Source organism: Lissotriton helveticus, chromosome 9 (assembly GCF_964261635.1).
Source record: "Lissotriton helveticus chromosome 9, aLisHel1.1, whole genome shotgun sequence".
Lineage (NCBI taxonomy): Eukaryota > Metazoa > Chordata > Amphibia > Caudata > Salamandridae > Lissotriton > Lissotriton helveticus.
Genome location: NC_136070.1, coordinates 959,502,845 through 959,527,734, shown reverse-complemented (window position 1 = coordinate 959,527,734; position 24,890 = coordinate 959,502,845). Strand labels below are relative to the sequence as shown.

At 46.8% G+C, this 24,890-nt stretch overlaps 1 protein-coding gene across 4 annotated transcripts in view; it reads left to right on the top strand.

The window, feature by feature from the left end:
- Positions 1–24,890, top strand: part of LOC144782087 (RNA-binding protein 6-like) — a 1,028,143-nt gene that overhangs the window by 729,099 nt on the left and 274,154 nt on the right. For all 4 annotated transcript variants that reach the window (XM_078661245.1, XM_078661243.1, XM_078661244.1 and 1 more), the window contains one exon: positions 11,307–11,467. In XM_078661245.1, the coding sequence (XP_078517371.1) occupies positions 11,307–11,467 (161 nt within the window). The remainder of the gene's footprint in view (positions 1–11,306; positions 11,468–24,890) is intronic.

Below are 24,890 nucleotides of genomic sequence, written 5' to 3'. Positions count from 1 at the left end.
AGTCAAATCTGGTGCCCCCTCGGACTGCTGCCGCCCCCCCCCTCCCCCACACATCCTGAAAGAGTGCTTTTCTAACCACCCGGCCCCTGCTTTAACACTCTTGAACGACTCATTGACCTCCGGAATAGTCCCCTCAGCATTTAAAGAAGCTACGGTCTGACCGCTCCTGAAAAAACCTGGGGCGGATCCAGCTTGTAAGGCCAACTACCGGCCCATTTCCTCATTGCCTTATTTGGCAAAAGTTATGGAGGCCCACGTGGCTAAATGTCTTTCTAATTTCCTTGAAGAGTCCTCCTGCTTTGACCCCCATCAGGCTGGTTTCCGGCCGGCACACTCTACAGAGGCAGTAGTAACCACAGTCCTGGATACGCTGCGGGACTGCGCCGATAGACGCTCTCCCCAGGCGTTGGTGCTTTTGGACCCGTCGGCTGCATTCGACACGGTCGACCACAACATCTTGGTCGATCGTGTCGAACAGGCTGGCATACGGGACATGGCAGCCCGCTGGTTGAGGTCTTTCTTGGAGAATCGCACCCAAGCAGTGCACCTCGGAAACCTCGTCGGTGCCAAACAGCCCATCTCATGTGGAGTACCACAGGGCTCCTCCCTGTCACCCCATCTATTCAATCTGCATATACTCCCTCTAATCCAAACTCTCAGAGACAAACAGGTAAGGGTTTTCAACTATGCTGACGATTTACAGCTACTTTTCACTATCGATAATACTGAAAACTCCATCCTTCATTTCCAGTCCACCATGAGGTTTATTAAATCCTGGATGGACCAAAATCAGCTGAAACTGAACCCAGGAAAAACCGAGCTGGTTCTCACTGGGGACAGTGCCAAGTGCTGGGGCCCCCACTACTGGCCATCGGACCTGGGTCAAATTCCCTCGCCTTCACCATCGGCCAAAACACTTGGGATCAGCGTGGATTGTGATTTATCATTAAAAGCACAAGTGGGCCAGGTGGTTTCCAAATGCTTCTTTCAGTTAAGAAAAATCCGGAAAGTTCGTTGTCTCCTCACGCCGGAGGCAATCACCCAGGTTGTGATCGCCACGGTTCTGTCTCATTTGGATTACGCGAATTCCATTTATTTAGGTCTTCCCAACTACCTATCTAAACGCCTTCAGATGGTACAGAACCATGCTGCGAGGTTGATTCTGAAGCAACCACGGTGGCAGGCAGCTACTCCCCTGCTTAGGGAACTGCACTGGCTCCCTATCAGCCAACGCTGTGCCTTTAAAACAGGATGCATGATCTTTAAATCTTTGCACTGTAAAAGCCCCAAATTCATCGACCAACTGATCAGCAGGTACTTACCATCTCGCAATCTCCGCTCACTCCACCAGGGCCTCCTCCAGATACCTGTGTTCAAACTCAAGCGTTCTGGAGGCCGCAGGTTTGCAACACTCGCCCCCGGCTTATGGAATACCTTCCCTCTTGGGATCCGGAACTCCTCAGACCTCCTATCCTTCCAGAAAGCCCTGAAGACCTGCTCTTCAAACAAGCATTTCAATAAACTCGCTTCTCCTCCTCCCGGTTATGTTACTGTTGATCACAGCGCCAAGAAACGAATCAGTGAAAGTGCGCTTTACAAATGCTTTAATAACATAGAGGCAACACCCAACAGAGATATTCCTCTGTCTTCGCAGTCTTATAAGACTCAATATTCAAATCAACGGCAGGGACAATCTGCGTCTTACTCTTGCCAACCTCCGCGAGGGCGTCAGAACCGTCAGGGACGCGACAACGCCAAGAGGCAATAGCGGCCTCCTGGCTCTACCTACTGTTCCTCCCCTCCCAGTCACATCAGTGGGGGGCAGGATATCATTTTGTCTGAACAGCTGGAAGTGTATAACATCGGACCAGTGGGTCCTGAATATTGTTCAGAATGGCCATACGTTGGAATTCCAAGATCTTCCTCCAACAAGAGCTCCGGGCGCCACCCGCACAAAACATCTGGGACTGCTCCACCTCGAAGCCCACCAATTGTTCCTCAAGGGGGCAATAGAACCGGTACCTCTCTCTCAGAGGGGCAGAGGTTTTTATTCCAGGTTCTTCCTGGTTCGGAAGACGGCAGAGACTTGGCGCCCCATACTAGACCTACGAGAGCTCAACATTTATCTCATCAAGCTCTCTTTCAGAATGGTCACTCTCCAAGAAATTCTTCCTCTTTTGAACCCAGGCGACTATTTGGCGTCTCTGGATTTAGAAGATGCGTATTTCCACATTCCGATACACCCAGCTCACAGACAATATTTGCGATTCACAGTGGGCAAGAGCCATTTCCAATTCAAGGTGCTTCCGTTTGGCCTTCGGTCTGCACCTCGGGTATTCACCAAGGTGTTGGCACCAGTAGCAGATTTTCCACGAAAACAATCCCTGGAGGTTTTCCCTTACTTGGACGACTGGCTCGTCAAGGCTCCATCTTTCAAGGAAACTTCTCAAGCTGTTTCGACTTGCATTCAGTTGTTCAGTCACCTGGGCCTTCAGCTAAACAAACACAAGTCAGTTCTACAGCCCTCCAGATCCACAAGGTTCCTTGGGGCCATTTTGGACACGACGCAATGCGCAGCTCGTCCTTCGGAAGAACGTCAACAGAAGTTGATCGTATCAGCTCGCCAACTGTTCCAAGGGAAATGCCTTTAAGTCCGACAATACAAGTCCCTGCTCGGGTCGATGTCATCCTGCATACCATTAATACCACATTGCAGGCTGCGAATGCGTCCTCTGCAGGAAGAACTAGACAAACAATGGTGCCAAGCAGAGGGATCATTCAACGACAAAGTGTTGGTGACATCAGCAATGAGAAAGGCATGCGAATGGTGGCTAGTACAAGACAATATCCCACAAGGTCTGACATTCAGAATTTCACCATCCCCCCTGATCATGACCACGGATGCCTCTTTGGAAGGCTGGGGAGCAGTGCTCCGAGAGCTTCAAGTCAGCGGGCACTGGAGTCCAGAGCAGCGCCAGTGCCATATCAATTTTTTGGAGCTAACGGCCATTCGGTTGGCTTCTCAGGCTTTCCTTCCCAGAGTTCGAAATCATACAGTGCTGGTCCGGACGGACAATACGACGGCCATGCACTACGTCAACAAGCAAGGAGGAACGAGGTCGCAGACTCTGTCGAGAGAAGCTCAGAGGATCTGGGATTACGCGATTCTTCACAACATCAGTTTGAGGGCCGAACACCTGGCAGGCTCTCTCAATGTCAAGGCGGATGCCCTGAGTCGCCAGACAGAGGTGAATCACGAATGGGAGTTGAATCAGGCCATTCTGGAGAGTGTGTTCTCGGTCTGGGGGACACCAACCATCGTCCTTTTTGCCTCTCTGGTGAACGCCAAATGCCGGTTTTACGCAAGCAAAGTTCACCATCAGGGATCTCTGGGGAACGACCTTTCGAGGGCCTGGCACAGCGCATTCCTTTACGCTTTTCCGCCATTTCCCCTCATTCCTCGAGTACTCAGGGAAATGAAGGCGGAACCATGCAAGATGATTCTCATTGCACCAGCGTGGCCCCGGCAATTTTGGTACACAGAACTCCTTCTGCTCTCCCAGGCTCATCCAATTCGCTTGCGACCAATTCCGTCCCTATTGTCGAGGAATCAGGGACAAGTTTACCATCCGGATCCGAAATCGCTGCACTTGACAGTGTGGCTCCTGAACACAGAGAGTTCCGTCATCTGAATCTCTCCCAGGAATGTAGAGAAGTTTTGTCCCAGGCTCGAGCACCGAGCACTAATAAAACTTACACGGCTAAATGGAAGAGGTTCTGCCTGTGGTGTCAAAGACAAGGTATTCATCCTTACAAATCTCTGCCTCATCAACTATTGCCATATATACTATCATTGGCTAAGTCTGGGTTGGCGCATTCGTCTGTGAAGGTACATCTTGCAGCCATATCGAGGTTTCGGCGTAGTTCTTCAGGCCCTTCCTTATGGTCCTCTAGGATTGTTAAACAATTCTTAAAAGGCTTGTTTCGGATGTATCCTCCAGTTCGCCCTCCTCCACCAGTTTGGCAGCTCAATCTTGTCCTGGCTCAACTCATGAAAGCTCCGTTTGAGCCGGTGCACAAGGCGGACTTGAAGTTCCTGTCTTGGAAACTTGCCCTCCTCTTAGCTCTAACATCAGCGAGAAGAGTTAGTGAGCTTCAAGCCCTCTCCATAGTGCATCCATTCCTTCAATTCAAAAAGGATGTGCTTATTCTTCGCACCAATCCGAAATTTATTCCGAAGGTGCCGTCTGAGTTCCACTTGAATGAACCTTTGATTTTAAAGTCATTCTTTCCGCGCCCTTCTACGCCTGCGGAACGCGAATTACATTCTTTGGACGTTCAAAGATGCTTGAAATTCTACTTAGAACGCACACGACCCTTTCGGAAATCATCCCAATTGTTTGTGTCCTACAGCGCACCACGGAAGGGGTTTCCTTTGGCAAAGAGTGGCATTTCCCGCTGGATCTCCATTGCGATTCAATTCTGCCATCAGGAGGCGGGCAAGCCACTGGACAGAAAAGTCTGTGCACATTCCACAAGGTCTGTGGCATCGTCTGTGGCTCTCTTCTCTGGAGTCGCCATTAAGGACATATGCAGGGCAGCAACGTGGAGCAGTACTCATACCTTCACGAAACACTACTGCCTGGAGTCTGCAGGACGAGACGACGCGGCTGTTGGTCAAGCAGTTCTGCGCAGTCTTTTTCATTGAGTGGTGAGCTTTCCCCCCCCCTCCTTAGCGCCTTGAGACCCTCTGGGTATGTAGTGTAATGAGATGAGGCCTAGGCCTATTTTTCTCTTTTGTTTCTATGGTTGTGATACTACCGTGGCTCCCATTCGGACGACGGGGAATGATACAAAGCATGGGAATCTATGAAAGTTACCAATACTGGGGAACCAAAGTTACATGTAAGTAACTTGTTTTCTTCTTAACCCTCCCCTCCTCCGTATCCACTTTACCTGTCATTTAACAGCTCTTCGCCCCTTGGCCCGCCCATTCCTCATGTATTTATGAGCTTTTATGTACAGTACTTTACTAGATATACGAGATGGTTTTCAGATAACTAGACTGTTCTGGTGGGACTCCGCTTACTGTCTGATCAGGTAGATTCAGCGCCACTCCTCCCCAGGGGTTGATATGTGTTGCGAGTGATGAGCGGGAGGCCCAAGTTGTGTCTCGGTGTGTTACTCAGCATTGCCCCGTGCATTGCTGTCCGGAACACCCTTGAGAGAACGGCGCCCCCGGCTCTGTATCTAAGATTCGGCCCCTGAGAGTCGGTGCTCGTCGCCGTGTGCTCTGGAAGGATGTCACTCACCATTCATGGTGAAATCGCATTAGTGCCGTGCACACCGCATCACTGGCGCGGGAACCTCTAAGCACCACTCGCAGCCTCTTAATTTTATTTAAAAAAACAAGCGTTGCCCGTGCACGGCCAGCCACGAGCATTGACTGCCCTCCCTCCAATGCGCTACCCCTGCCCAGAGCCACCCCGGTGTTTCCCCTCCTTCTGGCTGCTTCTTACCTGTTCCCTGCCGGGCCAGACTCTTATTTTGCCCATCGAACAGCAATTGGCAGGAGTGCGCCTGCGCCGGGTCTGTACTGCGCATGCGCAATGACGGGTTAACTTGGTTTGGCAGGGGATTAGTTTTGCATTTTGTTTGCTCGGGCCATGCCTATCTCCCGGGTACAATAGGCTGCCAACGACAGCGCTCGAGACAGAGGGATATGGGTTTTTGCAAGTGACAGGTGATGCGAAAGGTAAGATCGGCACTTTCTGTGTGCTCGTGTGTGTGTGTGTGTGTGCCCGCGGGGGGGGGGGGGGCGTGTGTGTGCTCGTTTGTCTGTGCGGGTGTGCCCCCGCGTGTGTGTCTGTCTACGTGCGCGTGACGGGGATCAGCCTACCGGAATCGGAGCGCGTGTTTATGCGCGTGACAGTCTCTTGTCTCCCCTTGAACTCCTTGAAAGCTAAACTGATTACAATAGGGCTCCACAGCGGCAATCGCTTCGCGATTGCGTCGCAGTACGAGCCCTAAAAAGGCCAGCAGACACACCTCTTCCACCTGTGGTTCCTGCCAAAAAGGATTGTGCAACTTCTCCAATGCACCCTTCCTCTCCTTCACCTTCTTCCTCTCCTATCACTCCATATATTGAACCTATAACTTCTCCTGCTCAATCTCCTGCATCATCACACCATACTGACGAGGAGTATGATTTAGGTGGGGGGGATGACGTACCAGAGCCACCTACATACCCTTTAGATGAGGATGAGGATGTCAATCCAGAATATCCCAAAGATGACGATGCATATAATTTTCCACCAAAAAATGCACCAAACATCCCTGATCCTCAGTACTACCCAACAAAACCTTTCCCTCCATAGGATAGTATTGGGTTTAATCATCTATTAAACAGAGCTGCACTTTACCATGGAGTTTCAATGCACTCTGATGCCATTGAGGAGGATTTCTTATTAGACACTTTTGAGCAGTCACAAAGGTCTACTCAAATATTACCCATGATCAAAGGAGTCATTAAGCATGCTCCAGACATTTTTAAAGATCCAGTACGGTGTAGGGTGCTAAATCCCAGAATAGAGAAAAAGCATAGACCAGCACCAGCTGATCCAGTCTACATTAAGGGACATCTGCCATTGGACCCTTTGGTAGTGTCAAAGGCACGTAAAAGAGCCAATTCCCAAATTTCTGGTGACACACCCCCGCCTGACAAAGAATCAAAAATTATTGATGCGTCAGGGAAACGGATTGCTGCGCAAGCAACAAACATATGGCGCATAGCAAACACACAAGCCTTACTATCACGCTACAACAGGGCTCACTACGACCAACTAGAAAAATTAATGGAGCACCTACCGATCAATACAAATATCAGGCAGCAGAGCTCTTACAAGAAGGCAAATTAATATCTAATACCTCAATTAAATGCGCACTAGATGTAGCTGACACAGCATCCAGAGCAGTTAACACTAGTGTTATCCTCAGACGTCATGCATGGTTACGCATTTCAGGTTTCAAACCAGATGTACAAACTACCATCCTGAACCAGCCCTTCAATCAGAACCAGTTGTTCGGGCCGGAAGTAGACAACACACTAGAGAAGATGAAGAAAGACACGGACACTGCTAAGTGTATGGGTGCATTACAATCCACCCAGACTAGAAGTTCTTTTCGCCGCTCCTCTTATAGAGGAGGCTCCAAGCAATCCGGCACAGATAACACATCATCTTTTAAGACACACACACAAACCTCCTCTAATAAAGGCTACTTTAGAGGAGGATACAGAGGCAACAACAATAAGGGAAGAGGTAGAGGTAATAAAAACAACCGCTCCTCTTCCACTCCCAAACAGTGACTTCCCTCTGCCTCCCCTACAGCATTCCACTCCTGTGGGGGGCAGACTATCACAGTTCCTACCTGTCTGGAATTCCATCACAACAGACAGGTGGGTAAGACAGATTATCCAACATGGCTACTGCCTAGAACTCACAGCAAACCCCCAAACATACCACCCAGGCAGCGTCCAATGTCCGCAGAACACATAACTCTGCTTCAACAGGAAGTTCTAGCACTTCTAGAAAAAGATGCTATTCAAGTGGTCCCTTTACAGGAATAAGGAACAGGAGTCTACTCCCTGTACTTCCTAATACCCAAGAAGGACGGGACATTAAGACCAATTCTCGACCTCAGGCCCCTCAACCACTACATACAATCAGATCATTTTCACATGATCACTTTACAACAAGTACTCCCATTACTAGAACAGGGAGATTTTATTTCAACACTAGACCTAAAGGACGCCTATTTTCATGTTCCTATACATCCTGCGCACAGGAAGTATGTAAGATTTGTCATACAAGGACAACACTATCAGTTCAAAGTCCTTCTATTCGGGGTCACAACAGCACCACGAGTGTTTACAAAGTGCTTAGCAGTAGTAGCAGCACATCTCAGAAGACAACAGATACATGTCTTCCCTTAACTCGATGAGTGGCTCATAAAAGCAAGATCGTTGAACCAGTGTGTACAACACACAAAACAAACGATTCAAACATTACACGACTTAGGGTTTACAATAAACTACACCAAGTCGCACCTAGAGCCTTCGCACGTTCATCAATATCTAGGAGTTACCATAGACACATCGGCAGCTCTAGCGTATCCGAGTCAAGCCAGGATTCAAAGCATTCAGAACTTAGTCTCCCTTTTTCAATGCCAACACTCTCTTGAAGCCAGAGTGTTCATGAAACTAATAGGCATGATGGCGTCTTGCATCTTCATAGTAGCTCACGCAAGACTGCAAATGCACCCACTACAAGATTGTCTAGCACAACAGTGGAATCAGGCTCAAGGTCAGCTCACAGACCTGGTGTTGGTGGACAGCCGTACATATCGCTCTCTGCAATGGTGGAACACCAAAAACTTGACGGCCGTTCCTAGACCCTGTTCCACAAATAGTGCTCACGACAGATGCATCCCTCACAGGATGGGGAGCCCATCTCTTGCATTATACCACACAAGGCCAATGGAACAACCAACAGAAACAGTTCCACATCAACCATTTAGAGAATGGGAAGAGGTGTGGCGCCGCGGCCAGGGCGACTGACTCTGGAATCTGGGGATCACGGTTCGATCCCTGGCACCGGCGGCAGATTAGCCCTGCACCATGTGACTCTGGGCAATAGCTTGCTTAATCTTCCCGACAGCCCCCAGCGCCTAAAGACCCTAACGGGTAATTGTGCGCTTTAGAAATGTGGATATTATTATTATTAGAGTTGCTAGCAATTTTCCTAGCACTCAAAACTTTTCAAGTACAAAACAAAGCTGTTCTAATCTGGACGGACAATATGACAGCCATGTATTATATACAACAACAGGGGGGGGGGGGGCACACTCTCTGCAACTGTCCCAGCTTGCACAGAACATTTGGAGATGGGCCATCCCTCAAAACATACACCTGACAGTAGAACACCTTCCAGGAATTCACAATCCGATAGCAGATCTGTTGAGTCGTCAGTCACAACATATTCACGAATGGGAGTTCCACCCACAAGTTCCCCAACCATTCTTCCAAAAGTGGGGGCATCCACAGATAGATCTGTTTGCCACCCACGAAAACGCAAAATGCCCAACCTTCGCCGCCAGGTTTCCACACCCACGATCGGAGGGAAATGCGATATGGATGAACTGGTCAGGCAGATTTGCGTAAGTTTTTCCGCCTCTCCCACTCATTCCACTAGTAGTACGCAAGCTCAGACAACAGTCTCTCAAACTAATACTAGTGGCCCCCACATGGGCACGTCAGCCGTGGTTCACCACGCTACTAGATCTCTCACTGGTTCCCCATCAGAAATTACGTCTCACACCATCCCTGTTAACACAGAAGCATAAAGAAATAAGGCACCCAGAATCAAACCAACTGAATTTGGCGATCTGGCTCCTGAGGTCTTAGAGTTTGGCTACTTAAACTTACCACCAGACTGTATGAACATAATTAAAGATACTAGAAGACCCACTACTAGAGCATGTTATGCTGCTGAGTGGAAAAGATTTGCAATATACTGTAACAACAATCACATTGATCCATTGGATGTTTCCATCCAAAATATTATTTGCTACCTTCTACACCTACAAAGGTCCAACTTGGCTTATTCTTCCATACGCTTGCATCTAGCAGCAATTGCAGCCTATTTACAAAATAGACAGCATCTATCACTCTTTAGAGTACCTGCAATAAAAGCATTTATGGAAGGATTAAAACGAATAATCCCACCTAGGTTACCACCTGCACCAGTATGGAACCTAAACGTGGTCCTTACAAGACTTATGGGTACCCCTTTTGAGCCTTTACACAAGTGTGAACTGCAATTCCTAACATGGAAAACTGCCTTTCTTGTTGCCATCACCTCTCTCAGAAGAGTTAGTGAAATACAAGCATTCACAATAGAAGAACCATTTTTTCAAATACACCCTAACAAAGTGGTTCTTAGACCCAATCCAAAATTTCTGCCAAAAGTTATTACTCCTTTTCACCTTAACCAATCAGTAGAGTTACCAGTGTTTTTTCAAAAACCGGACTCTGTTGCAGAAAGGGCTTTACACACCTTAGATGTTAGAAGAGCTCTATTATACTACACAGACCGGAGTAAATCCTTCAGAAAGACAAAACAACTATTTGTATCTTTCTCTCCCCCACACAAAGGCAACCCCATCTCTAAAGGAGGAATTGCCAGATGGATTGTAAAGTGTATTCAAATATGCTATCAAAAAGCTAAACGTACACGAACGGTTCCTCCTAGAGCGCACTCCACTCGCAAACTAGGAGCCTCTATGGCTTTCTTAGGAAACATACCATTAGTGGACATATGCAAGGCAGCAACATGGTCTACAATACACACCTTCACTAAACACTACTATGTTGATGTGCAAGCCAAGCAGCAAGCTGCAGTAGGCCAAGCTGTCCTTAAAACACTATTTCAGTATGCTGCAACGGATACAAGCGACCACCGCTAGGGGAGACACTGCTGCACAATCGTTGCTAAGTGTACGATCTGCAGCTCATATGCCTCGAACGGAATATGCTACTTACCAGTATGCATCTGTTCTTGGCATGTAGAGCTGCAGAGTTGTACACGCCCTCCTGCCTCCCCGGGACTTGTATCCGTTCCAGTACTCATCTTACTTAGATGCACATGCATGGACATCCTTTCTCTTTACTTCTACTAACTCCATCATTTCCTATCATGGTGAAAAACAATCTGAGGATGGAGTCGATGACCATGCGCAGTATTGTCCAAGGGAGGAGTCACCTATCTCGTGACTACAAAGACTTCTTCCAAGAAGACAACAACCTGCAATCATCCGAGCCCAACACCAAGTGGCGATCTATTGCTAAGTGTACAACTCTGCAGCTCTACATGCCAAGAACAGATACATACTGGTAAGTAGCATATTCCTTATTGATTTAAAATGATCTGTTATCTGTGATTGCAGTTAATTTATGTGGCACAGATAGTGTGTAAAGTTAACATGCTGCATCTTCAGTTGCTGTTGAAAACAAAACTTTACTTTAATTAGGAAGACAGTTTGAGATGAATTGAATGGTCAAGACTGCTTATCTCATTCTAAGTCTGGTAGCTTTAATCTAACTCTCTTGATGCTCTGCAGTTCCACCTACCTTCGACAATTCCAATTTCTGTAAATTACTTTTGCAAACTTGTTTTGTGGTTATTATACTAATTTGTTTTGTGTTCTTTTTCTTTTCATCCCTACTCCCTTCCTTTGTAATATATCAGCCATGATGATCAGGTCCATTCTATGCAGTACAACCCCCATGACTGTGGTAAAAGCCTTTGCGCCATTTGTCAACATTCGTCCTGAAAATGTTCGCATTATAATGAACAGCTTCAAGGGAAAAGGCAAAACTTTCGGATTCATTGAGATGGAGTCACACGAGGTGAGTCTTGACTCATTTACACTTTTTCGGACTCTTTCCTTGTATCCTTCTAAAGAAGAATGTGTTCTAATCTAGTGACGTTTTTTGTGTTGTCTAGCCAAAATCGAAATGATTGGTTTTGCACATTTTTAAAATATGCATAATTATGAATACCTTATTTGGGGGAAAATGGATAATCTTTGAGAAAAAAGCTGGAGGAAGAATATATTATCAAGTATTTTCTCGTTTCATATGCAGGCTGGGGATTAAATATATATGCTCTTTTCTGTATCATTGGATACCCCTAAATGCGGATTATCTCCAACCAAGTGCAAAATCCTATTAAAACTCGGAAAGGAAGCATCTATGTACATAACAAATATTTGACACATTTTAATATTAGGTCACAAATTGCTCCTCCTGATTCTCATGACTTTAAATAAAATTAAAAAGAAAATATGGGGGTCAGAGCATGAAGTGACATGCCACAGCCCCACTCCAGTTTCCTGAAAATGGCGACTGAAGCTGGCAGGCGTTCACTCATGGGTCATGAGAAGCAGCTGTGGGGGAGAGATTGTTCCTGGGTGTGGGGGAGCTGCAGCTATAGTAGAGCAACAGCTTTTGAACAGGAGAGTCAAAGAGAAGATGCCCTTTTCCTCCCGTTAATATTTAAAAATGGGGTCCGCTCCTGCCTCTTTTTGATGGGAGACCCGGTGAGCAACGTCAGGTGCCCTGTATTTCCTGGTCTTCGGGGTTTTGGCAGCTGTGGGGATATCCTGCAGAGCAGGAGAAGTTGCTGGATACCGGCTCTAGTACAATGAGGGTTAAAGGAGCAACAAGAGCCTTATCAAGTTGGACCATTTGGGAACTGAGGATCTACAATAAGTGACCTTCACTATGAGTGCTGCTGGGGTTTACCTGAGAAGCTTGGCATCAGCAACATGACAACTGACAAAGGTGAGGGTCTGTACTTCCTGATTAACTTGCAATCTAGACATTACACCATTCAATCCAAAGTGGTAAGCAAGAGTCATACTATGTACTTGTCAGGACTAAGAAACTAAGCTGGGTCAGGATCTTCTTACTGCCTATTCCTGAAGGGATCCCACTAGTAGGGATTGGCCTGCATTGGATGTTGCCAATGAAATCAATTTGGAGAGATCTGCTTGCTAGGGCCCTTCAGGGACTGCATGCTGATGGAAACCCCATTAAAGTATTTGGACTCTTGTGGAGCAAATAGGTTATATGTGCAGGGTGGCATGGAAAATGCTGGGACTGAGGAATATTGGTGAAGTGGCCTTCCTACCTTGTGAGGAATTGGAGAACCAATCGTGAAGAGAGGATCTGAAGGTCCAAGGCACTATAGATGGCCCAGATTTGAAAGCCTTTATAATACTCATTTTCTCCAGTCTTCTAGATAATGGCCTTGCTGAGATCGAGTTGGACAGGGTCCACAGAGTGTGTCCAATTAGGTGAATACATGATAAAAGGCCCAGAGATGTCTTGGCGAAGTTCCATAACTTCACTACAAAAGAGGAGATCCTCAGATCCACAAAGCTTGCAGGGCACATTCTTTCCAGGGCGACTCATGCCTGTTCTTTCAAGATATTGTGTTTGCTACCCTTCAAGTGATCACTAGAATGCTATGCCAAGGCAACACTTGATACAAGTAGACCTTCCCTGTTTGGGTTCTTTTTTAAAAAGACAACAAAATGCTGCATTTTTCAAATAAACAGGAGATAGTGCCCACCCGTAACATTGGTTTGTCAGAAAAGGTCACAGCAGAAATAATTAAACTGGTAAAGCTGGGGGCATGAGGGAGGAAGAGACCATGAATTAGACTGAAAAACCAGATTAGACAAGACGTGAGGTGGAGGCTGAACACTTCCTTGAGCTAGAGGGATAGAAGATAGTTTGCCAAAGGGTGACATTTGAGTGAGGTGGGCCCCTAGAAGGGGGGTGTGGGGTAGAAGGAGATAGACATGAAATGGGAGTCAAGATGAGCACTCTTTTGGCCTACTAGTTGAAGGAGAAAAATGGAAATGGTATGTGTGCTGAATAGCACACATGGGAGAACAAGGACTTACTGAAGAAGGCAAACTCAAAAGACTTTAGGAAGCACTCTAATTTATTTATTTATTTATAGGCTTATATAGCGCCTGAATCGCCCCTAAAGGGGTAAATCTGCGCTGCAGAACATGCAGGAGAAAGCTGAGAAGTAAAAAATTAGAACAGGGCTATTTTAAGGAGTCTTCTAAATTGAAGATGATCTGGACATTGTCTCATCGTAATAGGGAGCTCATTCCAGTGCAGAGGTGCAAGATGCGAAAAGGCTTCCCCCCCCCCCCATCCTAAACTTCATGACCCGGGGTCCTACAAGAAGAGATTTAGCTCCGGAGCGTAGATCCCTAAGGAGGGCATAATGAATGAATTTCTCAGCAAGGTAAGCCAGGCCCTTGCCAAACACAGCTTTATGGACTGTGCAGCAAATTTTAAACTTGATATGTTTGCGCACTGGTAGCCAGTGGAGCTGTTAAAGAAACGGGGCTGAGGCGGTTCTAGAAGGTACGTTTAAGACCAGACATGCCGCGGTGTTCTGGACTACCTGCAACCGATCCAGAGAAGACTCATTAGCTGATACCAGCAGTGTTGCAGTAATCCAGTCTGCTTAGTACCAGTGGCTGGATGAGGGTTTTCCTTGAGGAGTCTGGAAGAAAAGGAAAGACACGTCTCAGCAGACTCAGTACATGGAAACAGGAGCCGACAGTATGGGCCGCATGTTCCTTCATGGTTAGCGCCTGATCTAGGCAGACACCAAGATTTTTAGGTTTTGCCTACGTAATGCGTACGAAGTACGCATGCGCTAGCAAAATCTAATGATATCTCTATATCTCTATGTGAGGTCGGGTATCCGCCCCCTCCTCCCATTGGCTAGCTCCATAAATGGAGGCTAGCCATTGGTAGAGGGCTCTGTCTGTCAATCCCAGACCAGATTCGGGGGCGTTCCCGAGAATTTTTCCCTTTTGGCTACGTCACGCGACGTCAGCCCAAAGCCGGGAACGCCCCCGAATCTGGTCCGGCATTGAGCCGGCACCCGCCTTCCTGCTTGTTTCCCCTTGCACTCGGGAATGTCTTCTCCGCCTGTCACTGCTGTTTGCCTCCATCCCACCCGGCATTGCTCCGTGTATTCACCGCCGCGGCCCCGACTGAGAGGAGGAAGCAGCGCCCGCCTTCAAGCCCGGGCCGCGCTGGGATTGGCCCAGCCGGCCGAGCCCCCTTCCGCGTCATCGCAGGAGGAGGAGGAGAGAGCCGGAAAGAGGAAGCAGCCTGCATCGACCGTCCCTCTCCCCGTGCAGCAGCCTCAGCTCCATGCCCCGCTCTGTTTGCAGGATGGCCGGCTACCTCCGAGGACTGCACTCCGTCTGCAGCTGATCGAGTCCGGGTATTATTCATGCTCGGGAGAACGGGCGGCGAGGGATGCTGCCGTGTATTATCCTTCAGGAATGTGCCTTGTGCTTTGACCCCCTTTGTTTTGTAAAGGGTGGACTTGTTGTCTGCCTGATGTGCTATTGCTTATACTTTACGTATGATTGATGCTCCGATGTACATATGAGCCTTTGAGATGCATTATCCTCAGGGTTTCCTTTAGTGCGCCGCATCTGCGTGACTCGGGGCTGCAGATCCACCCGTTACCATCCCCGGAGGGAATACAAAATATTACCGAGTAGACAATGCTGTTCCCTCGCTTGCCAGACGCGTTACAAAACGAAAACAAAATAGTCTGCTCTCTTTTTCAGCCTAAAGCAGCAACTGGAAGACTGCTACCATACTCAACCCTAGGCAGCCCACCGCGGACCACACACCCCCTCCCCCCGCGCCACACACTTAATAAGGCATCTCCTGCCCCATTTCCTCCCCTCACCCGAAGGAATTCCAGGACCGACTTCCCCTCCTTCCTCTCCAGTATTCCACAGCAGACTTGCCCCTCTGTCCCCAGGTCAGCCCCAAGAAAAATAAACTTCATTTTCAAAGCTCTGGCGGAAACCTCCCTAAAATTGCCAGGCTGACTTTCTCCAACTCTCCTGGAAGCAGCCACTGACGGCCCCCACCCCCTCCTCCCAGGAAAAGCATCTCCTGGCAGACTGCCACTCTCGCTCCCTGGTGCAGCCTCTGGCACACTTGCACCCCTCCTCTGTCCAGAGAAGCCCCGGCAGTCTAACGCTGCAGTTCACTGCACGAACCCCCTCACACCCTCTTTTACAGGCAGCCCGTACACAAAGCAAACTCTTAATATACTTCACAAGTATCCTGGCAGTCTCTGCCCCTGTTCCCCATCAAATATATATATTTTTAACTTGTAGATCCCACCCACCCCTCTGTCAAACCAATCCTGGTGCTGACAGCAGCCGGCACATGAGCGCACTGTGTCCTATGGCAGCCAGCCCTATTTTACACACTTTACCACTCTCCCCCGAGGGCGCTACTGTTGGAGTCTCACAGGCTACCACTCTCCTTGCCCCCGCCGTCAATTAGAGGCGCCACCGCCGAGGGCCGATAGACGAGGGCCAGGCTGTCCCAGGAGACCGCCGGCGGGAACATTAGTGAGGGCGATGGAAAGGCGGGGTACAGCTTTAATGTAATCAGCGGCAACTCAAACTGCCAAACACGCTTAATGACTTAATCCCCATCTGCACGGGCGCCGAGTCCGCGCCCTCATTTACCCCCGTGCGATGGAATTCCATCCGCTCCGGCACCTCGGCGGGTTCATGCGCCTGCTGCGCGGGAGGGTGTGTCATTTCCTTAGTCTATGTGAATCCAGGTGAGACCGAGTCAGTGCTGTATCTGGGCCGTGTGTGTTTGATGTGGGATGATGAACGCGTCAGCGGGTATTGGGGCCTGAGGTGATTCAGAGAGTGGCGCGCGGGACACCTGGATCCAAGGGCTGTGACGAGGGAGCTTGTTGTTGTCTCAGCCTCAAGGTGGCAATGATGACACACAGAGCAGGAGTTAGGGGGCACAGGAGCGGCTATTTCAGGCCTGCTCATCACTTTGTGTGTATCCTTTATGCACGTAGAAAGAAGCCTGGCTGGTCATCCCTCTGCAGGAGTGACCCCAGGTCTAAATGTAAAATATTCATCCTAAAGCTACTTTCAAGTCATGTTTACCACTATATAAAACCCTAATTCCCAAATAAATGTCTCAAAGGTTTTTTTAAAAGTAAGGGTTTCCAGCCATTTTTAAGTGCTTCTGGTTTTGGCAGACATGGAAACGGGGGCACGGGGAAATAGGTACTTCATCAGCATCACCGGTTACGAACATATTGGAAAACAGGGATTTTATCCCTGGTTTGCTGGTTTCGCTGCCAAAAACATACCCACTGGTCCTCATCTCATGTCAAGTGGGGCACGCGGAAAAAATGTGGTTTGACTACTGTTGATAGGCAGAGGGGCTATGAAGATAGAATTCTTTTAAAATAAGGAAGAGTCTATTTATTTCCCCTTTCCCTGCTTGTTTCCAGTCCCAACAGAAATAGTAGAGCGACTGTCTAAGTCCACTCTAGTTACTGTGCATACATTCCGATTTGCAGGGCTTTAAGTGGAGCGGGCCCCTTCGTATAAGACTTGGCAGTAATTGAAAACGGAATTTGAAATGGGTCCCAATTAAGAGGTCATTAACTTTACTGTTATGGAACAGATCGATTTCACAACAATAACTGTAAAAATAATGAAGGTAATGCATGTCAGTGAGTGATGTATGCATACCTTGTTTTTACACTATGAACCAAGCCGAAAAAAGGCTGCAGAGCGCTGTACATAGCTAAAGACCAGCATGAAGGCAGTGAGTGACGTGAGAGGAACCTGGAGTGGGGACGGTGAATGAATTGTGATCAGTTTTTAATTTGGAAACAAATAAATGCCAGGGCTCTCGTCAGGAGGCAGCTTGCACCAGCCCATTTCTCCTGTTAGCGCCGCCTAAAACAGAACCAACTACTAGCCATGAAAGTGGAGAGAGGATGCCACGTAACGGCCAGACCTGCCTACTTCGGAGCGGGGGAGCCAGGTTCGAGTCTCGTCGTCAGCTCAACATATTGTGATTATGGGCAGATAACTTATGAAGTGTCCTTAACTGGTGCACGTGAAAAGCACTGGTGTTCATTATTAAGTTCCGGTACTGAGCACTGAAAACCACCGGCTCAAATTAAGCATGGATTGTGATGTAGTGTTCTTTAAAGAGGTGAGTCTTCAACTCTTTTCTAAATTCGAGCAGTTTAGCGACGTTCTCATGTATACAGGAATGTTGTTCCTGATCCAGGAGTGATGGATAAAAAAAGAGTCCTGCTGTCTTGTTTTTTCTTTTTTACACCTCCTGTGTGTGTGTTTGCCTTTGTGTGTGTGTGTGTGTGTGTGTGTGTGTGTGGCTCTGTGTGTATGTGTGGGTGCAAATGCAATAGGTCTCACATTTGCGAGAGATTTAGCTAATGGCAATGTAAATGACAATGCCATTTATTTATATGTTTTCTAAACCAACACATAAATATACATTTTGTCATTTACAATGCCAATAGCTCTAACTTTTCCAAAGGCGAAACCATTGCATTGTAAATGCTTGTTTACAACTGTATTAGGCGCAGAGGGAGAACAGAGAACCGGTAGCCACCAGTTTGGTGACCATAATAGTAAGGCCTCACCAAAAAGCATGATCTCGGTCTTCCCTATGTTAAGTTGGAGGAAGTTACTCCTCATCCAATTAAAAATCGCTATCATGCCCGAAGAGAAGGTAGCCTGGGCCAAGAGGGTAGATTTATTGAAAGAGAAGATAAGCTGCTTATCATCAGCATATGAGATAGGCGTAAACCCGGAGGACCTCAGGAGATCAGCCAAGGGAGCGACATATATGTTAAACAAGGTGGGGGTCAGACATGAGCCCTGTGGCACTCCCTTGGTCAGCTCCGTGGTTCTAGATCGAAAGGGTCCGAGGCTGACTGAGATCGATTAGTGAGAAAGCTGGTCAACCACCGCAGGGCTAAACCACCAATCCCTATTTCCTCCAACCTCCTAAGCAGAATCTGGTGATCGACCGTGTCAAACGCGGCCGAGAGGTCTAACAGCTCTAGAAAAGTGGGTTGGCCCTTATCTAAGGCCATCCAGATGTTATCTGTGACAGCCACCAGAGTTGTCTCCGTGCTGTACTTAGGCCTAAAACCTGATTGCGATGTGTCAAGGCTACCTGAGGACTCAACATAGTCTGACAGCTGTTTATTAACAGACTTTTCCAGGAGTTTACTCATGAGGGGTAGTAATGAAATGGGTTGCAGATTGGAAAGGTCTTCCATCGGAACTTTTGTGTTTTTGTGAATGGGTATGACCTGTGCTGTCTTCCATTCCTGCGGGAGGTGTCCCTCTCATAGGGGGAGGTTGAGAAGGCAACAGATGGGTGCAGAGAGTTGTTTTGAAAGTGCGGAGGAAGTTTTGGCCAGGTAATGATGTCTGTAGAATCTGTACTTAGATGAGCCCCATGCACTTGGATAGAAGATTTCATAGATCACTTTTCTAAGGTTCAGAGACTTACTGACTCCCAGTCAGAGACTATAGATTTTTACAATAGCAAAAAGGGAAGTCTTTGTGACAATAAAATCCCTTCTTTTATCCACGGCCATATACAAGACAATTGCACCCCAACTTACAACTAAAATGACAACACTTTTTAATCACATTGCAGATGGGGAGATTGTCACATCGGTGACCGAGGCAAAAGTAACTATGATACTTAAACCTGGGAAGGACCTCCGTCAGTGTGCCTTTTATATTTATCCTTCTCTTTTTCTATCCTATCCAATAGATTGGAGCATTTAATACCAGGATTGATTCGCCCGGACTGACTTGGGTTTGTGAGGGATTGGCAGGCCCATGACAATGCACCTTGAAAGGAAATGGAGGAAACACTATAGCTTAGAGGATAACATTTCCTACAAACTTGCATTGAAGAATTATTACGCAGAGGTTCGTCTAGCAAATAAAGATTTCTTTGAAACTAGGATAGCCCATGCTGGTAACAAACCTGAAGAAAACTTTAAAATTGTAAAATCCTTTATGAGTCCCGAGGTTGCCTCAAAAGATCTCCAACCTTCAGCAGAATGGTGTGGATCACTGCCATCATTTCTCCAAGATAAAATTTCTGCTATTCAGGCAGATTTACTTGCTGATACGCAATCAGGAGGCATTTCTCCTGAAAGAGTTAAAGTTACTAAGACTACTTCTGAAATGCAACACTTGGTAACATAAAGCCTATGTCCCTAGGGGGCTCTTTCGCTGCCATCAAGAGCCTGAAGTCAGGATCTCCGTCTGACCAATGCCCTCCCCTAATACTGGCTAAACCACTCCATTTAATAAATCCAACTGTAAACAGACTGTTGAACGCTTCTCTGTCTTCAGGCTGGATTCCGGCACATTGGAAAGGATCAAAATTCTGCCATTATTTAAAAAACCTACAGCGGACCCCAAAGCACCTGCGAATTATAGACCTATCTCCCTTCTCCCTCTTTTCCAAAAGTTTGTGAAAAATTTGTCAAATCGCAGCTTTCCCAGTTCTTTGAAGACTACAATCTTCTGCACCCTAGCCAGTCGGGCTTTAGCCCTCGCTTTAGCACTGAGACAGACCTGTTGGAAGTTGCTGAATAAATAAGGTCTTCCCTTGACATAGGAGGAAAGTCGTCTTTATTATGTTGGACTTGTCAGTGACTTTCAATACTGTCCCTCATCAAAGACTCCTTGACCGCCTTCAATCAATCTGGCTTATGGATACAGCTCTAAATTGGCTTTCTTCCTTTTTAAATTGAAGAAGCCAAGACGTTTTGGATTCCCCTTGTTCTTCCAAAGCCCGTGAGCTTGACGGTAGGAAAGAATGTGCCCTGCAAGCTTTGTGGATCTGAGGATCTCCTCTTTTGTAGTGAAGTTGTGGAACTTCGCCAAGACATCTCTGGGTCTTTTATCATGTATTCACCTAATTGGACCCACTCTGCGGACCCTGTCCAACACGACCTCAGCAAGGCCATCATTTAGAAGACTGGAGAAAATGAGTATAATAAAGGCTTTCAAGTCTGGGACATCCATGGTGTCTTGGACCTTCAGATCCTCTCTTCACAACTGGTTCTCCAATTCCTCGCAAGGTCCTGCACTTAGTCCTGTTTTTTTCAATGTTTACCTTACACCCCTGGCAGTGTTGGCAGGGTCTCTGGGAGCCAAGGTAATCTCTTAACCTGACAACATCCAGCTTCTCTTCTCCTGTGGAAAGGGAGAAGCGTTAGCTGGAGAAGTAATTAAAAATTGCCTAAGGTGATTAATTGTTTGGCCTTAAACCAATTAAAATGTAACCTGGATTAAACTGACATTGTGTTCTTCAGACCTTCCTCACCAGACATATTGAGATCCTTGTGACCAAAGGACATCCCCCCAGGCCCCTAATTGGGTGCAGTAAAATATACTGGGTATTAAGATGGATAGTGCCCTCTCTTTCCATTCACAGATTCAGGCTCTGACAAGCTCTTATTTTGGGCTGTTATGAGCTCTGAAGAAAATCCTACCTCTGCTCTCTGGGGATTCCAAAAGAACAGTAATCCAAGTATTAATAACCTCCAAATTGGATTACGAGATTGCTCTCTAACTGGGCCTCCCGGATCACCTCCTGAGTAGACTTCAGGTGGTGCAGAACTCAGCCGCACGGATTCTCCTTAATCTTCTCCCAAGAACACATATGTCCTCTCATCTGAGAGCTCTTCACTGGCTTCCTATTAAAAAAGGATTCTTTTTTAATCTGCGGTCCTTGTTCATCAAGTCTTGCATGCTTCAGGAACTGGATACCTGAGAGAGAGAGTATTCACGAATATGCCCCCTCCAGAAATCTACGCTCGTCCTATGAGCGTTTGGCAAGAGTTCCCAAAATTCAGCGGGTTAGAACAGAAGGCAGATATTTCTCCTATCTTGTGCCTGCAACATGGAATAAACTTCCTCTGGAACGGAGATCCATAATAGGTCTCCTCATCTTTAAAAACAAATTAAAGACATGGCTCTTTCAGCAATCCATTTAAGGCAATCATTATGGGTGCAGGCTGTCTCGTTTAGCGCCAAGACACACTCAGAGTAGCCGTGCGCTGTATAAATCCCGATATCAATATCAGTAGTTGTCCACTTGGTTGAAATGGTGAAAAAAAAAAAATACCAGTGCTCTTGGTGACACAGAACGCTGCAAAAGTTTTAAATTGAGTTAACTGGTCTTTCCTAGAAAAAATGCGTAGGGACTTAGGATTTACACCACGGTTTTATAAAATGATAATGACCAACTACTATAGCCATTTGACAATATTAAGACTCAGTAGTCACAGCTCAGGACAAGTACAATTGGAAAGAGAAACTAAGATGGGGAGGCCTTTGCACCATATATTATTTGCCTGGACTATTCGAATCCCATGCATGACGTATGTGCTAGTTTCACTTGATGGTGAGTATACGGTTTGAGGCAGACATTCACAAGCTTTCCCTGTTTGTTGACGATTTGTTACTAACCCTTGGAGACCGGAACAGATCTTTGCCATCACTGGTCAGCCAAATTATTTGCAGGGCATAGCAGGTTACAAAATAAACATTAGTAAGTCTGAAATGTCAACCCTGGCACACCCTGAAGAAACGGTGGTCTCCTTGAAGGAGCAGAGCCCTTTCTGTTGGGCAACACAGTCCATTAAATACTTGGGGGTAAAGATTACTCCCTTAATAGTAGACCTGCATAAGGCTAACTACCTACTACTCTTTGTGGAGGTGCTCGGGGATTTGAGTCACTGGCCTCCCTCTTTAATTCCAGGATGGGCAGGAACATAGTGGTAAATAAGAGTGTTTTGCTATGGGTAGATCACGTCCAGGCTCTGTCAATTAAAGTGGAGCCAGCTTTGTTTGACTACTTGCAATTGACAGTGTCTCAATTCATATGGTGCGGATCTCTGCTGAGGGTTCCCGTAATGATCTGGGAGATGACTGGCAGTCCCTGACATTTGTCTGCTACCAGGGCTAAACCACTGAAGAGTTAGCTAGAATGCTGTAAACTAAAAAGCAAATAAAATCTAGTTCCATTTGGAGTTAGCTTTGATGGGGAGAACTCTTTGGGATGTGGACTGGTTCCGTAAGGCACTACACATCACAAATGCGTATTGATATACTCAGTGCACACTATACCAGAGATCAGGGACAGTTGTCGCTGTAAAATTGAAGCTCACAACTTTTTCTTTACTGTATACATTAGTCTGTGTCAATCTGCACTTTACTCCTCTTGATTTTTGTTTCTCTATAATAAGTGGAGTGAAGGTGGTTGTAGAACGATTATGCATATGTTTCTCCAGTGCAAGGTTAAATGCTTCTGAAGTGTAAATCAGACTTGGGTGTGGAGCGCCTTCATGATTTTCAAATACGACATTGGGTAAAGCACCCATTAATTTGGCGGGCATAAATAAGCGAGAGAACGGCACTTGAGAAATTCTTCTACACAACTACTAAGAGGTTCATATCCAGGTTGTACAAAATGTTATTAGACTCCAGACCTTCAAGTCTAGTTTATATAAGTGTAAATGTTAAGGAACCATAATAGGGAGTTTTAGTTTAGGGAAAGGAATGGCTTTATCGTGTGTTTCCTGAAAGTGACCCTAAATATTTGAAAGATTGTGGTCAGGGAGGTAACACTATACATGCATGGTGTTGTTGCCTGTGTTAAACCATTTTAAGGAATTGCTTAAGAGAGTGCATGCCCCTTCTCTTGCAAGACCTGTTGTTACCGCACAGTGGTTTAGAGGCAACCTATTGCTTAACATTGGATGGCTTCATTGTCACTTTCATTTGCTTCTTAATCAGCCACTTTTGTAGCTTTTCCTTCCTTATCTGTTTCTCCATCCACTGGAGCGTGGATGCAATACGGCTTGCTTTTTCAGGCAGTACTTTATTCTTTTGCTGTAAGGGTTGTACAGGAGTGTTTATTTTCCATCTGTCTTTCTTGTGTACTTCTCTGCATTCCCCCCCACCAACCTTTATTGTGCATGTGCTTGTCTGTGTGCTTCCCCTGCCCCTCCAGCCTCAATTCTGGTGTCGCTGTACTTGTATAATTAAAAAAAAAGGGTGCTGTTACGTGGCCGGTGCTAAAACAGTCGTGCTGGTGAATAGCATGGCCAGAAATCATTAACAAAGCCAATAGCTCTCATAGACGTGACGTATTGGCTTTCCAAATGCTTGTTCATCAGGGTGCTTATAATCAGAGAATCGAAGGGTTTCAACTTTTTCTGCAGATTCAGGGATGGCACTGTTGGGATAACGGTCCAATGAAGGGAAAGTGAACAGAGCATATTGCTACTTAATCTGATAGAGTCAAGGAGATGCAAAAGCTTACAATAGCAGTGTGATAAAAAAAGAGGGATGCCCCCTGATTTCACAATGATGTGCATGAATTTGGGATTTCTGAAGAATATTTCTAACTGCAGATTCATTACCTTTACCATAATCCTTTGTGCAAGACTGGATCTGATTTTTTAAAGTAGCATCGGCGCCAGACATGGTAGTGTCATTTCCTTGCTTTTTACGCATACCCATGAGCTTCACCCCAACCTCAGGAGAATCCCTCCAGGATGACAGGTTTTAAACCATTCTGCAACTGCCGAAGGCATATGGTGGCCACATATCCACATTGTTTGCCTGTGGTGCTCTTGTTGAGGGGCAGATCCAAAGTTGTGCAGCAAGTGCACATTGATGCCCCCGATGGCAATCTGGGAGCGGGACGCAAAACTCTATGTAACAGAACACAAAAAGAGCTCACTCTCAAACCAATGTTCCTGATCCTGCCACCTGTTGCGAGCCACACCAGTGCCAGAGCCCGTTCCTGATCCAAATTCTCAGGTAAGTCCAAGTTGCACCGCTAATTTGTCCCTCCCTCGACTTCAGATTAGATGAGAAGCAGTGCAGTCAGTACCTGACTCAGAGCCCATCCTAAGGCTGGTCCCAGCACCCCCTGATTTTCCTGGGATGCCTCAAACTTGCAGGAGATAAAGGGCTTTAAGGGAGCCGTGTTTTCAATATTCAAGGTTTTGCCAGCTCCCTCTGTAGCTCCTTTGTGCCCCAGGGTACCTACAAGGGACAACAGTTGCCATTCCTCTGTTAGGTCCCTCTTCGGTGCTGACTGACACCACAGGTCCTCCTCCTGTTTTTTTGCTGGCAACTCCCATTGCATCACTCTGGCCTGTGGAGCCACGGTAGTTTCTGTCGCTCTAGTTCCAGAGGCACCCATTCCAGATCTGGTCCCGATGGCAGTCTTGAACTAGGAACCGACTTAAGCCAGCTTCTTCGGCGCCACTACTGTAGGAGAATGAGTCTATGTCTGGCTCTGATTCAAATGCAGTTCAAGTGCTTAAGAACATATCACA